Genomic DNA, 15,522 nt, shown 5'->3' with positions numbered 1-15,522 from the left:
GAATTTTTTTTTAAATTTTTTTTCAACTCCAGACAGGTCTTCTGTTGTTCCAATTAATAGCATGGCTAAAGATGGAAAACATATAAAATAAGAGAATGAAGAAAAACAAGGGGAAATATTAGCTCTGCTCTAATTTTTTTTTTTTTTTATTCTTTATTCCTTAATCTTATCATGCATATTTTCTGAAACAGTAGTAATACCTGAATGTATTTTTATAGGCTTTTGAAGATATATATATTGAACAACGCAAAACTATCAAGACCATGCTAGAATATGCTGACAAAGTTTTTACGTATATTTTCATTTTGGAAATGCTTTTAAAATGGGTAGCATATGGTTTTCAAATATATTTTACAAATGCCTGGTGCTGGCTGGACTTCCTGATTGTTGATGTAAGTACAAATTAATATTGTAAAATTCCCTATGGTAAAGTTTTTGTGTTGTAAAATTCATTAGAACTAGAATATTATAAATGTGCAAAATTATTTCCCTTTTTATAGTTACACTGCATTAGTAATGGCCTGCAGTGATTTGGAGGTGTTATTTAAAGTCCATTCAAATGCCAAAAGGAAAAGGATGGCTGCCTATCAGTTTGTCCATTCTTCATGGTTAATATTTTTATACAAAGGATGTATCAAACTTAAGTTTTCTGAGGAAAAAAACTAGTTTTTAAGCATGCTTTCTATCATTAACGGACTTTGACAGGCTACCTTATTCCTTAGAAAATAAGACAGTTCATTGTTTGAGTTTCTTCTTCGAACGCTGCAGTTTTTCAAATTAAACAATTCATTTGGTCCAGATTTCATCTAAGTTATCAGGACTCTCTCACTGAAAACTATCCTGTAATCATTTATAGTAAAAACAGAAAGACAGTGGATATTTGATCTAAAAAAATAATTGGTTTTAATGGACTGACAATCTGCAATAGCTAAATCAGCTATGACTTGGCAGGGTTTATGATAGAGGAGAATACAAGGTTTCTTGGCTGCCTTCCCAGCTGTGATACAGTACTGTGCAAAGGCCTTGCTTATGTTGTCAGAAGGGATCAAAGCTGGTTTTGCTCCCAGAATATTTTGGTCTCTTGCCTCACACATTATCTGACCCAGTTCATTGGCTATACTTGTCCTCAGTGTAGAACTGAAAGATGGCATCCCAAGGCAAGTGTGCATTTATAGTAATTTCTTCACATGCTAACATACTTCTTGAGATATTTGCATAAATTCTGGTCTCATCAATACTTATTCCATATGTATATAGAAATTTATCATATTTGTAACTCCCACAGGAAAAAAACCTCTCGCTAGATTGGCTCATAATTCAACATGGACTATCTTTTTTTTCTAGCCCTCCTGAGTTAGTTTTGTAATACAGTTCATCTCTAGCTCTGTCCTGAAAATCTACACTAGAATGAAGCAGAGTGAATGGTTTTCCTAAGAGGATGTTAATGAAGTAGAGGGATGCATTCTTACAGGATTGTGTTAAAAATTGATTTTTTTTTTTTTAGATAAACTAAAACTCATATTTTAATTATTCTTTTTGTATCTTAAACCTAACCAGATTATTCTAAGCCATTCTCAATGATTTCCTAGTTTAACCTCAGAGATGTTGTTATCTGAGTAGGCTTTCAAACTTAAAAATACATCATTATAAGTAGAGAAGCTTATGTTGCTAACTTTTTGCCATAGTTTCTAATTCTATAAAAACATGAATGAACAAGATTGGAACTTTCTACTTTTGAAGAATTATTTTCAGTGTTCTACCAAGAGGTAAAAAATACCTTACTCTGTTTACGGCTACCTCCGCAATTTCTTTACCAGGATTTGAAAGAAACATGTGAGCTCATGTTATCTTCCTATAGAAAAGCAGACTCTACACTGCTTTAGCTGACAGTTGAAACAGGTGTGAATCAGTGGCATTCTGCCAGTGAGGACACCAATGTCTCCTTCTTCATTGGAAGTGACTAAAGTTAATCAGATTGTTTAATTCCATTCTCTAAAATTATTCAGGAGTAAACACAGATAATCCTTTAGGGCATTGACCTTTAATATCTCACGTACCTGAGTCTCTCACTGTGACAAGTAGCCATAGTTGCTCTTACTGATTGTGAATAAATTAGATTTTGATAATTACACTAAGAAATGGTAATTTTCAGCTCTGTCAAAACTAAGACAGATGACCCTTGGTACATTTGCCTACCTCAGTTTAAGACTCTATCATGCCATCCTACTGTATGGCCTGACTGAAGATCTTGAGCAAGGCTCTCAGTGCTAAGCTTCTAAAATTTTTTTGGAACAGATAGTCTACATTAGAAGACAAATGAGGACATACAATCATTCAGTTCTAGGAGGTATATCTTTCTACCATTTTGAGTTCATGTTCATTTCTTAAAATTACTGCATCTGCATACATGAATCTATTTATCAGTGTACAGAGACATTTACTTTCTCACATACTAGCAACTATACAGGTGGAATGGATGAGAGAAGATCAAGGTGACAAGACTGAGATCACCAGGGAAGTACAGAACAGCTGTATATACAATAGAATTCCGAGCAAAACTTTTCATCCTGTATGAACTGTCCGGAGGAAGACACATTTTTTCCAATAGATAAAGTATTTCTTTAAGAAAAAAACTTCATATTTATGGTGTAAGAGCACTACCACCATGGTAAGAAAGCTGTCAATTATCTGAAATAGGCAGAACAAACAAAACTGAAGAATTTTACAGTTAGAACCTAAGAACGGTCAATACACTCAGTGCCACTGAAGGCTTTCAGGAGCTGCTGCCACCTTACATTTTGGAAGGGCTCTTGTTTGTGAAAAATAGGTAAGGCACACTGTAAATTTGGGGAGAAAAGTATAAAATGAAGGAGCCATTAATGTGAGTTCAGCTTCATAGGACACTTCACTCTCCCAGTGAGAGAGAAATTTTTTAAATTATTTGTTTCACTGTTTATTTTTAATTCATAAAATGTGCTGCCTTTACACCAAGGGTTATTGTTATGCCTGGGTATCTTGTTGACTTGTGTGAATAAATGAATATTCTATTAAAAATACAGAAAATCCTATGTCTTGTTAGCTCAGGAACATATTATGGGTGGCTAAGGATAACAAAGAGCTATCTCACTGTAGCATCACTGGAAAAATAAATTGTATTTAAGATAATTATTAATGATAATTAATGTCAATAGTTAATGTAATGTCTGAAACATAATGTTATCTCTTGTAAGTGAACAGACTTCAGTTACAAACCAAGAAAATCAGTAAGATTTCCTTAATATTCTTATAAATCACAGCAAGTTTCATTTATCCATTAGAGCAATGAAATAATTCTTTCCTTTGAAAAAAGAGTTACATTCTGACATGAAATCCAGTTGAAATGTCCAGAAATATGAATTCACTAAAACACTAGTTTCTGTTGTTATATATCATAGCAACATAACAATGAATAATTGATTTGTATTTGCTGTTGGACTGTCCTTCTTAGGATCTTGTAACTTTGTGACTTGCCAGGCAAGTGAGAAAATTCCATCTCTTTCAATACATATTTCAGTGATATCCTGGTTATTGTTGATGTGAAATGTTTCATTTAGAACTAATATTTATAAAAAATATCTGTAATTAGCTACTAAAATAGTTACTATATCATTAGTGTTTGTAGATATTCAAAATATTGAGAGAATTAATAATTTAATGTATTCAGAATTTTGAATTGTTTGAAAGGTTGAATCTTAATGAAGTTACAGAAGGTATGGCTATTTTGTCTTTAAATATTCCTGAAATTTTATCCTTCACCAACAGTATGCTTCCATATGACTGTTAAACCTATCCAACCATAATAAATAGACATTTAATAGCATATACTCCTTTTTCATCATGAGACCTCTTGCCTTTCCAGCAAGTACAAAAATGGTGGCATTCTACAATTTGTCGCTGTTGATTTGTTGCTTGAATTTGTATTCTTTTTAAATAAACGGTGTAGAATTATTTTAATTTTTTTTTTCTGTATTTGATAGGTGTCATTGGTTAGCTTAATAGCCAATGCTCTGGGCTATTCTGAACTTGGTGCCATTAAATCGCTACGGACATTAAGAGCTTTAAGACCTTTAAGAGCCTTGTCACGATTTGAAGGAATGAGGGTGAGATAAAATGAATGAGCCTGAACAGATGTGTACAAAAATCTATGTATTAATGGTTACACTCACACTTTCTTCAAAGAACTCCATAAAGGGAAGGCATGCAAAAGTGTATGGAAAAAGGCCTCTCAATGTGTCCTTACAAACAAGAGCTATGTACACCTTACATTTGGAAATTAGACCTTGAGCTCATTAAATTTGCCTGCTCACTGCTGCGTAGTTGTGCTTTCCCAGCCCCCTGACTGTTAAAATTTCCATTGATTTGTGGATCTAGAAAAATAAAAAGACATGACAAATTTTACAGTAGAGGGCTGGAGGTTTTTTCTGCAGTTTATGTGGGAAATTTTTTTACTTGGTTTCTGTAGCTAACTTCAATTCTGTGTTAGTTTGTCAGTGGTTCAAGATGGAACACGATTAGCTGGAAAACAAACCAAACCAATAAAAGGTGAAAAAGCTGACAACAATGACACACTAGAAACTAAAGCTTCACTGTGTCTCCCTATCTACCTGTCTGGAGAAAAAAATTCCTACAGAAAATGCTGTAGTATTAGGGAAAAGTTTTTTGAGCAGACACCTGAAATAAGGAAAGGTTTGGAAGTATAGAAGGGGAGAGATGGGAAATAATTTTCTCAACTAGAGACTTTTTACTTCATATGAATGTAAAGGGAGCTAAAACCCTCCTGTTGAGGAGATTATAATTTTCATATTCTGCCGATCTGACAAAAATCAACCAGCCAAAAAAAACCCTCCTGGATAAACCATATTATGGACTAGCAAACCATGCTACTTAATGAAAATATTGACACATAAAAAATTAACAAGAAAATGTTATTGAGAAATCTCCTTTTAATCTTTCACCTCAAAATACCCCAATGCCACAATACATATTTATAGTTCAGTCATAGTCTTCATTTGCCAAATAAATAATGTGGTTCCTGTCTGGGCAAGGCTGCTGATATCCTAGAGATGGCCACACCTGCCAGTGTAGGGAAGTGTGTCCTGTGCACATCACCATCACCATTATATTTTACTTGATTTGCAATCCAAACAATTAATTAAGTGCTATCTAATAAGCAAGCAAAACTTCTATTGATGCTAGTCTACTTTTGATCAACTCTGTGCAATGAAAAATGCCACTTTTTCAAAACCATACATAAAAAATTACTGTAGTCTCTACTGATTTGCTAGGAAATTATTGTTTTAATATCTGCAGCTTTCTTTTAGTTGAATCACAATAACTAAAAGAAAACTTTTGTCCAAGCTTGGATTTCATCTGGTCTTTTACTGCCACTGGCCCATACACAGTAGCTTAAAGGAATTAAATGCAACCAATTAAAAAGAAAAACAAGGATAAGTGTAAGAGCAACTACAGCGACCCAGGCAATTTACAAACCAAGAGTTAGAGCGGGTGCTTTTAATAAAGATTAAATAAGACATCCTTAATTATGTTACATTCTATATGGATACTAAAATACACTGATGCCAATATACATATAATGTTTCTAAGAATAAAATCACTAGTAATGATAGTTTTACATGCAGACATTTTTATTCAGTCTTCCACATCATCATTGTTTGAGCTTTTTCTGGTTTATTTTCTATTTATAGATTTTAATTTATATTGCTGGAATTTAATATTTATTTCTCTCTTTTTCTCTAGAGCACACAAATTCTAAGAATCCATCTTGCTACTAACAGGTTTTATTTTGCTTTTTGATTTTTTTTCAGACTTTTACATTGTCTTTGTTTCCATCTCATTTTATTTCTTGCTTTTTGCAATCTCATTAGCATTTCATTAAACCTTAATTAAAATTTCCCCCACAAATTTTATTTTAAGATTTTAACTGTCCATCCCATAATAATACGGTTCTGACATTTTTAAAGTATTATACAGTATTTTTAATTTTCTTTTCATAAGCTAAGTGGCTATTTTGTCTGATTTGTCCACCAGGTGGTTGTAAATGCCCTTGTAGGAGCAATCCCATCTATCATGAATGTATTGCTGGTATGTCTTATATTCTGGCTAATCTTCAGCATCATGGGAGTAAATCTTTTTGCTGGAAAATTCTATCACTGTGTCAACACCACAACTGGTGAGATGTTTGATATCAGTGATGTCAACAATTATACTCAGTGTGTGGAACTCATAAAAAGCAATCAAAGTGCTCGATGGAAGAATGTGAAAGTAAACTTTGACAATGTAGGAGCTGGATATCTTGCTCTACTTCAAGTAGTAAGTAAATGTCTATATTGTCTTTTTGGCCTTTTAAAGATATCTAGGAAAAATGGGAAAGTTAAGACTGTTAAGTAGAGGAATAATCTCTTCATAGAAATAATTTACAGCTCATGCAACTCTATTGCATTTTTTGTTGTAATTTTTTTTTTTAATTAGAGTGATTTTCCTTTCCAAGACTAGAGAATGCAGTCTCATGATGATGATGATGATGATAATAATGTAAAATGTGAAACTACAGAAAATAAAAGAACCTCTTTAGTGGCTCACAGTATAGAACTATCATATTCCTTAATGCTTATTATAGAGTCATTAGAGTATACTAAATAAGTATTATGTTACTTCTAGTATTATCCTTGTGAAGTATTGGATGTTATTGCATAGCATATTAATTTCATTAATTACTGCTACTTATACAAAATCTGTAAATTGCATTTCTCCTTCAATTCCTTATCTTATGCACTGTGTTCAGAACTGCCTTTATTTTAGGTACTGAACATATTTTATTTGTGTCAAAGAAATAAAAGCCTTAGCTCTTTACAGGTTCCTTGCTCAGAATGGAGCTTCTGAAAATTGGGATATGATCCAAAACACAAGAAAACATGTAATTACATTTAAATGACTGAACTCTCTAGAATCACTTGTCTATAACTCAACATACAGCTTCACTGAATGAAAATATTTTTACAGCTCTGTTATTCAAAGTTATCTAAGAATTATATGTTTGTCCCTTCTATCTCAGAGCAGGTCAATATCTCTAGCTGAGACAGAGATAGCTTTTAGTTAGTTCCAAAATTAATTATCTAGGTTAAAATGTTTTGCCTGTAAAGGCAATGTGACTCTTATGTGCTGAGTGATAATTCTGAATGATGACTGATTCTCTGGCTTCAGATCTCATTGTTACCACTGCCTCTGAAGATGTGTAAGAAAACTGCTTCTCTTGAAGCTGTGTGTGAATGTCATCTGTGTTGCACATTCAGACAGTCTAGGTCTTCAATAACTACTTCACTCTCTCTCTTTTGGGGTTTTTTGGGGTTTTTTTGTTTGGTTTTTGTTTGGGTTTTGCTTTATTTGGTTTGAGTTGGTTTTTTTTTTTGTTTTTGTTCCGATTTTTCATTATTTTCCTTCTCAAATATTCCTTCCCCACAGAGATTACGGGATCTTTGGGCATGTATTGTGTCACATCTTCATTTGATTGCCTCCATTAACATTTGCCCTCCACTCTTCTGCATTTTCTGCTCTTACCTAACTCTGATCCTTTCCTAATATCTCTATGCAAAGCGCACCAATTGCCAACAGAGCCAGAAAGATTTGTGAAGCCTGGTTGTTTGAAGCACACCTTCTTAGTAATTAATATTGCACTTCAAGATTCAGGAGGATACAAATGCTTCCAGAGTGCAAGTTTTCTGCTGTGGAAACTGTACCAAAGTACCAAACCTACTTCTGGCAAGCACAGATGGAAATATACTCCTTGGGTTCCTATCCTGAAACTCCTCAGGAGTGAATGCTCTTTTTTCATTTCACACGCCTTTTAGCTCTTTATTCTTTATTGGGAATAAGCTTGGAAACCCTGGCTAGTGGTTGAACACTCACACTTTCAACTAGCATGTCACACTAACTTTGGTGTTCCTTAGAAAATGGACATCCTGTATCCATTAAAATCACCTTCTTAGAGCAATGATAGCAGATGTTTTTTACTCTTTTCTTGAAAAAACTCTCTATAGGAACTCAGCCAAATTTTTATAGACGTCAATTACATCTCTTTCACAGTTGAGTTTTTGGTCTTCTGTAAAACAAATCTCTCAGGAACCAATGTATATTTTAACTTCGAACAGTCTATTCCTTTTAGCTATGTGGGATTAAAACATTTCTAAATATACCAGGGCAGTTTAGACACAGAAAAAAAAATTCAGATGCAAGTTGGTTTCTCTCCAGAAGTTATATTACTGATTCCATCAATTCATGTTGTAAACTTAACAAAATGTTAAGTTTTGGCTGTGGCCATGAGTGATTCTAGTAGATCCTACCTAAATATCTCCAGCATTAATGTCTATCTAAATCTATCACTCTTCATCTGCATAGTAAACATCTGCAGCTCCAAACATACTGTTGATTTACTAAGATCTTCAGTGCCTTTGATATTATTTGAATAACTAAAAAGAAAATGGTCAAAAAAAATAGTTTTACTATGAAAAATATTTATGATGCCTTTGTTGTCAAGCGTGGTTAAAAAATTTAGAAGTGATTTTATTAGAAGTGGAGGTCCAGATAAATAAATAACCTAGTTATTGTAGAGATTATTGATTTTTATGGGGAAGATAAAAACCTGTTTTATTTCTAGGCTACTTTCAAAGGATGGATGGATATTATGTATGCTGCTGTTGATTCACGAGATGTAAGTGTAAATCATTCAAAGGTCATCTGTTAATTATTTTCTTATAAAGAGTAAAAAATTTAAACAGCTACACACAAACTAGAACAGTTACACACACAACAAATTACAATCAGCATCAATACATATTTTTTGAATCTCAGAATTTGTACTGGAAAGAATTAATCCCACTCCTGTTTAGCCAAAAAAGCTAAATTAACTCAAATTTTTTTTTTTAAGGATAATGTTATTGTAATAAAACTAAGAGGTTTTTGACAAATTATTTTGTTAATCATAAATATGAATTAATTTAAGATTATATGATGCAGTTATTAAATATGGAATTTATTAATCAGGTTTTATAATTTCTAACTGTGCATTTCATTATTTCCTTAGGCTGAGCACCTGTGTTATCAAGAAATTTAAGTGCAATTAGATTTTAAGGTTGAAGAATACCTGTTAAGCTTCCTGGGTATTAGAATTTTATTTTGAAAACAAAACTAATACTCTGTTTAACTTAAACAAATAGTCATGTTAACGATATTGTCTCCCAGAGTTAAATATCCTGTTTCATTATCTCTAGCATTCCTACACTCAAGCTTATTGTGCTGTAGAGGTGCAGATGCTGGGATATGGCATCCAGAAAAATCAAGGCAATAATAAAATCTTGCTTTGAAACTTCCTCAGTTTAATGGATTTCACAAAACATGTATTCACTAGAAATTTATTGAAAGCATCTGTTCCTAGCTGAATGTAGGAATGCTCATGCAAGACCAAAAGAGTTCCAGGGAGATTTAGGCAATAGTAAAATGTATTGATTCTGTTGCATGATAATATACTGAACACAATATAAAATATTTAGATTTCTGCTATTAAAATTTTAAGTATTAATGACAGTTCTGCATCCCACATTTCTTCTTTATTCTGTATGAGGAACTTTCTATATATGTACATACACAAACATATCTGTGGGAACATTTACTTTAAACTTCCATATGAGCAATAATTCTGTCAGCTTCCGGTTCTCCAAATATTGATTGGAATGGACAAGCTGGATCTTTTTAATAAATGAATGCTGTTCATAGACTTTCTACCTGAGATGGCATATACCTAATTCTAAATTATAAGTATTGCTTTTTACATCTAGTATTCTCATGGGTAATAAAGTTTTTTCTATTTTTTGTAGGTAAAAGATCAACCTAAGTATGAGGACAACTTGTATATGTATCTCTATTTTGTCATTTTTATCATTTTTGGATCATTTTTTACCTTGAACCTTTTCATTGGCGTTATTATAGACAACTTCAACCAACAAAAAAAGAAGATAAGTATTTAAAATATTTTCATATTTGTTTGAATTAGTAGGTATAATGAATTAATAAGTAATTTCTGTAAGGCTAATAAAAGTAATTTCAAGACTTTTAATAAAGTGTATATTTTTTTAATAATAATATGTGCTAAAATCTGTTGATGTGATTCTGAACTTTGCATTTTTAGCATTTTGACAAGTGAAAAGTTAGCTCATAATAATTTGCAAATTGAATAAGCAGGTAAAGTGAAGATGTGAAAAGTGAATATGAATTATTGGTTTGATTGCAATACTATTTGGCATGAAATAATTTCTTTTTCAATTGACTCTAAAGAATTAAGATAAATTGGGGTATATTAATTATAATTACCCTTAAAAACTCTTGACACTTAATGAAGACACAATATGGCATTGTGTTCATACAATGAATAATGGATCTGCAAACTGATTAAACAGTAAATTAAGAGTAAGTCAAATAGACCTCATATGAACAGGCTTATAGCTAAATGTAAAACTGTGTACGAGGGCTTTCTTTCCTAACACTTTTATAAGAAATTAGATTAATTTATTAAAACAATTTATTATTATTACATTATTATTAATAATTTATATAATTGTTAGTGTATTAACTTAGACAGAAATACATATCTATAATTTCTTATCAGTAAGGGATAAGGGAATGGTGGTTTCTTTTTGTATACTTTTGACATACAAGTATGTTTAAAATATATTGACAATGCATACAGTTCAGTTTTAAAAAAACTTTAAAATATAAAAATACAAATACTCATATTTAAAATAGTTTTAGGCCTCACAGTTTTTAGTTTTCTATTCCAGGGTCATTCTAAATTTTTTGCATGCTGTGAAAAAGCAGTTTTATATTATTTGCTTTTTTCCAATCACCAATTAAAAACCAGCAATACCAGACAGAATCTCCGGTAAAAGAAAACTGAGCTACAGAAATTTTTCCCTGCACAAATATTCTTTAGCTTCCTCAAAGAATCATAAACATGTCTGGGGTTACTATCAATTTTGTGATGCTTCAGGCTGTGGTAGCCAATTTAGCAGACGGTGACGCTGATATTGTCCTTCCATCTGACTTAGTGCAGATTCATCAATAAACGCAATTTACTTATACTGGAAGTTAGTCAGTCAGTTGCACATCTGACTGGCAGCATTTGCATCTGCAAAGGCTGATTTGAGTTCATCAACATTCCAGTGGTGTTTTAATTTGCTGTGGCATGACATGAATTACTTTTCTTAATTTTACATCAAAGGTGGGGATTTTTTTTGTTGTTAAAACCCACAGATTAGATACTAATACACTCTCCTAGCACAACTTGTACCTCAAAGTTACGCCTCTCTTAGACCTATCTGTAATCTTAAAAATTTATACAGAAGAGAGGACACGTGAGGCACTATTCACACTCGTATTCACTAAATATATCCTAACCAACAAGTTATTGAACAGCATCAGTATAGCAAGAATGCTTTTAGCCAATTCAGCAAAAACGAGCATGAAGACATTGGAAAAACTCAACTTTCAAGCTGACAAGACATCAGTAATGGGTTTTTCCTGTGTGTTAGGAATGTATATGAGCATCCACACTATAAACACCTGGAAAAAACCCTTCCTTTTTAATATAAATTAAATTAAACTTTAATATTATAATAGAGAGACATAGTGTAGTGAAATGTTTCATGTGTGGACATGATACTAATTAATTTTGATATTATTTCTTTACTTTGGAGGTCAGGATATATTTATGACAGAAGAACAGAAGAAATATTACAATGCAATGAAAAAACTGGGATCCAAAAAGCCACAGAAACCTATACCGAGGCCAGTGGTATGAGTGATTTGATTTTTACACCCCTAATATTAAATACTCACTTGGGAATATGATCTTATCCCCAGGATAAGATTATAGGCCTGGAAAGAAAGTATTTTTTCTATTTATTTTCTGGTAAAGGTATAAATTGTCCCATTTTGAATCCATCCAATTAAATCATTCATACTCTGTTTAAAAACATACACACTGAAGTATGAACAAAATTATCTAATAATGTTAATATGACACATTTCAAAATTCCCTGCCTACGTCCTGGAAAATCACAATTCATTGGATCATTTATTGGTTCTTGTTGCCAGGGATAAACTTCATTTTCTGTTTTTTCTCCTCAAAGAGAATTTGTAGGAAATGGGGATGCACTGGCCCTTGCTGCTGAAAACAGAAAAGGGCACTGGTAACCAAATGGGAAGGACAGATGCAGAAAATTTTGCAGAATAAAATAATGTCCTAGGGAGTAGAGCACAGACTAGTATAAATTTGTCTCTAAGATAAGACACTACTCTTGTTATTTACTGAACTCCTACACTGTTTGAAAAAATAAAATACTTGTTGCACCTTATGCACCAGGTGGTTAAAAATAGACTTTCTAAGGAGAGACATATGGCAAAAAACATTGAGCTAAGCACTAAAGAAAAACTAGCATATTACGGTCATGGTGTATTTGAGACATGTATCTTCAGCAACCCAATGATGTCACCAAGCACAATTAAGTTTAAGGAAGAATGACAGCATTCAAAAACAGTCTGAGAATAAAGATAAGATAGTTTCTATTCAGCTGGTACTCTTGTTGGCTATCAATTTACACCACCTATTTTACCCCAATAATATTAATTGTCATTGTTATTACTCTTATTATTGCACTATTTCCCTTCTTGTCTCTTCAGCCAACAGTGGTGAACTTCTTGATTCACTCTAACAGGATGAGATATAAACCAGCTTGTGTTGGGCTTGTATTAATGCCTGTATTGTGAATGAGTCTTGCTCTACACTCCTAAATCCTGAAGGGAGTTGTTTTCTCATTTGGCATTTTAAAAGGCAATTATTTTCACTGTATAAACTGTATTCCGTCTTTGTGTTTGCAGAACAAATTCCAAGGCATGATCTTTGATTTTGTAACCAAACAAGTATTTGACATCAGCATCATGATACTTATCTGCCTTAACATGGTCACAATGATGGTAGAAACAGATGATCAGAGTAAAGAAATGGAAACAATTTTATCCCGAATTAACCTGGTGTTCATCGTCCTTTTCACTGGAGAATTTGTCCTGAAATTGATTTCACTTCGCCATTACTACTTCACTGTAGGCTGGAATATTTTTGATTTTGTGGTTGTGATTCTCTCCATAGTAGGTAAGAGCAATTCTCTTTCGAGAAAGAACTAGTGAAAGAAATAGGAAACATTTGTTTCAAGTATGTTGATACTGATTGTAGAATTTCCTTTTTCCGAGATGATTTACATGTTGATTCAGATCATACTATCTAGCATATAATATATGCAATGTTGCATGTAAGATTTTTATCTCTCCCATTAGATTCACTGTCATTTTCCACATCAAAAGACATAATGAAACCGTTTGGCCCATTAGATTAATGTGTACAAATATAAAGAGGAATGTTTAGTGGTATGTGCAAACTAATCACAGATTCACTTTCAGTCCTAAAGCTGAAAATTATGTGAAATGGGTGAGATCTTTTTACTTTTGCTAAGATTTGACTGTCCAAGGTACAAATGAGTGACACATCTGAGAAAGACTGTGCTGATAAAACGTATATCTGTTAAAGAAATCTCTGACTTGCAGAAATTAAGCCAATATCGTAATTCATTAAAGACAGTGGTTATAGGCTCAGTTTCAATAATTAACTGTATCTTAGATATAAACATCCCTTTCCCAATCATTTTAAGAACTACTGAAAGCTTAGACAGGACCTACTTCCCACAAGCAGTCTTTATTTTACTTATTTACCTCCTCTAGGATAGCATTTCAACATAAGGAAAGATGCTTTCAGTAAAAATATAATAACTTGGATAATTTTTTGCTATAACATAGAATCCCTGTACTGATTATTTTGGAGAAAGCAATAATAAATCTTTCTATAATTAATTAATTAAATAATTAAATTTTTTATTTTAATTATTCACCTTTTTTCCTAGGCATGTTCTTAGCTGAGATGATTGAGAAGTACTTTGTGTCACCCACTTTGTTCAGAGTCATCCGGCTTGCCAGAATCGGTCGAATCCTGCGCCTCATTAAAGGCGCTAAGGGAATCCGCACTCTGCTTTTTGCTTTGATGATGTCTCTTCCTGCTCTGTTCAACATTGGGCTGCTGCTTTTCCTGGTCATGTTCATCTACGCCATATTTGGCATGTCCAACTTTGCCTATGTCAAGAGGGAAGTTGGGATTGATGACATGTTCAATTTTGAAACGTTTGGCAACAGCATGATCTGCCTGTTTCAGATCACCACATCCGCGGGCTGGGATGGTTTGCTTGCCCCAATCCTTAACAGTGGGGAGCCAGACTGTGACCCCCATAAAGATCATCCAGGGAGCTCTGTGAAAGGTGACTGTGGCAACCCTTCTGTTGGGATTTTCTTCTTTGTCAGCTACATTATCATCTCCTTCCTGGTAGTGGTGAACATGTACATTGCTGTGATTTTGGAGAACTTCAGTGTTGCTACTGAAGAAAGTGCTGAACCCTTGAGTGAGGATGACTTTGAGATGTTTTATGAAGTCTGGGAGAAGTTTGATCCCGACGCAACACAATTCATAGAATATAGTAAATTATCCGATTTTGCGGCTTCATTAGATCCACCTCTTCTCATAGCAAAACCAAACAAAGTCCAGCTTATTGCAATGGATCTGCCCATGGTGAGCGGTGACCGAATTCACTGCCTTGACATCTTGTTTGCTTTCACAAAGCGTGTGCTGGGGGAAAGTGGGGAGATGGATGCCCTCAGAATACAGATGGAAGATCGGTTTATGGCAGCCAATCCTTCTAAAGTCTCCTATGAACCAATTACAACCACACTGAAACGAAAGCAGGAGGAGGTGTCTGCTGTCATCATTCAGCGTGCTTACAGACGTCACCTTTTAAGGGTAAAAGTTAAACAGGTGTCTAGTATATATAATAGAAATAAAAACAAAGAAGGAGATGGACACATTATAAAAGAGATAATTATTGATAAACTAAAAGGGAACTCCACTCCAGAAAAAACAGATGAGAGTTCCTCTACAACTTCCCCGCCCTCTTATGACAGTGTAACAAAGCCAGACAAAGAAAAATATGAAAAAGATAAAGCAGAAAAGAACTACAAAGGTAAAGACATCAGGGAAAATAAAAAATAATGGTCTAAAAATTTTGTTAATGTGACAACTTGTTTACAGTCTTTGAGAATGAATCATCAACTGGACTCCTACAGGAGATTTATGCCAAACTGACAGTTTTTACACATATATATGTGTGTGTGTGTGCGCGCGCGTGTGTGTGCATATATATACATTATATATATACTTAAGGTCAGTGCCTATAACAAAACAGTGAACCTCCATCATCAGACTGTGACTCTGTTAATCAGGGTAAAAAACTTGACAAGAGGTTACTGTTTTCACTACAGCTG

The 15,522-nt window shown here is 33.3% G+C and overlaps 1 protein-coding gene across 11 annotated transcripts in view; it reads left to right on the top strand.

Moving 5' to 3' along the window:
* Positions 1-15,250, top strand: part of LOC131579530 (sodium channel protein type 2 subunit alpha-like) — a 51,942-nt gene extending 36,692 nt beyond the window's left edge. For 9 of the 11 annotated variants that reach the window (XM_058839627.1, XM_058839622.1, XM_058839620.1 and 6 more), the window contains 8 exons: positions 219-392; positions 4,017-4,139; positions 6,088-6,369; positions 8,711-8,764; positions 9,927-10,064; positions 11,795-11,899; positions 12,985-13,255; positions 14,058-15,250. In XM_058839627.1, the coding sequence (XP_058695610.1) occupies positions 219-392; positions 4,017-4,139; positions 6,088-6,369; positions 8,711-8,764; positions 9,927-10,064; positions 11,795-11,899; positions 12,985-13,255; positions 14,058-15,250 (2,340 nt within the window). The remainder of the gene's footprint in view (positions 1-218; positions 393-4,016; positions 4,140-6,087; positions 6,370-8,710; positions 8,765-9,926; positions 10,065-11,794; positions 11,900-12,984; positions 13,256-14,057) is intronic. The other 2 variants (XM_058839624.1, XM_058839626.1) reach the window with 1 other exon arrangement.
* Positions 15,251-15,522: the final 272 nt, after the last annotated feature.

The sequence above is a fragment of the Poecile atricapillus genome, chromosome 5 (genome assembly GCF_030490865.1).
Source record: "Poecile atricapillus isolate bPoeAtr1 chromosome 5, bPoeAtr1.hap1, whole genome shotgun sequence".
In the NCBI taxonomy this organism is placed as follows: Eukaryota; Metazoa; Chordata; class Aves; order Passeriformes; family Paridae; genus Poecile; species Poecile atricapillus.
This window is presented reverse-complemented; position numbering and strand designations above follow the sequence as displayed.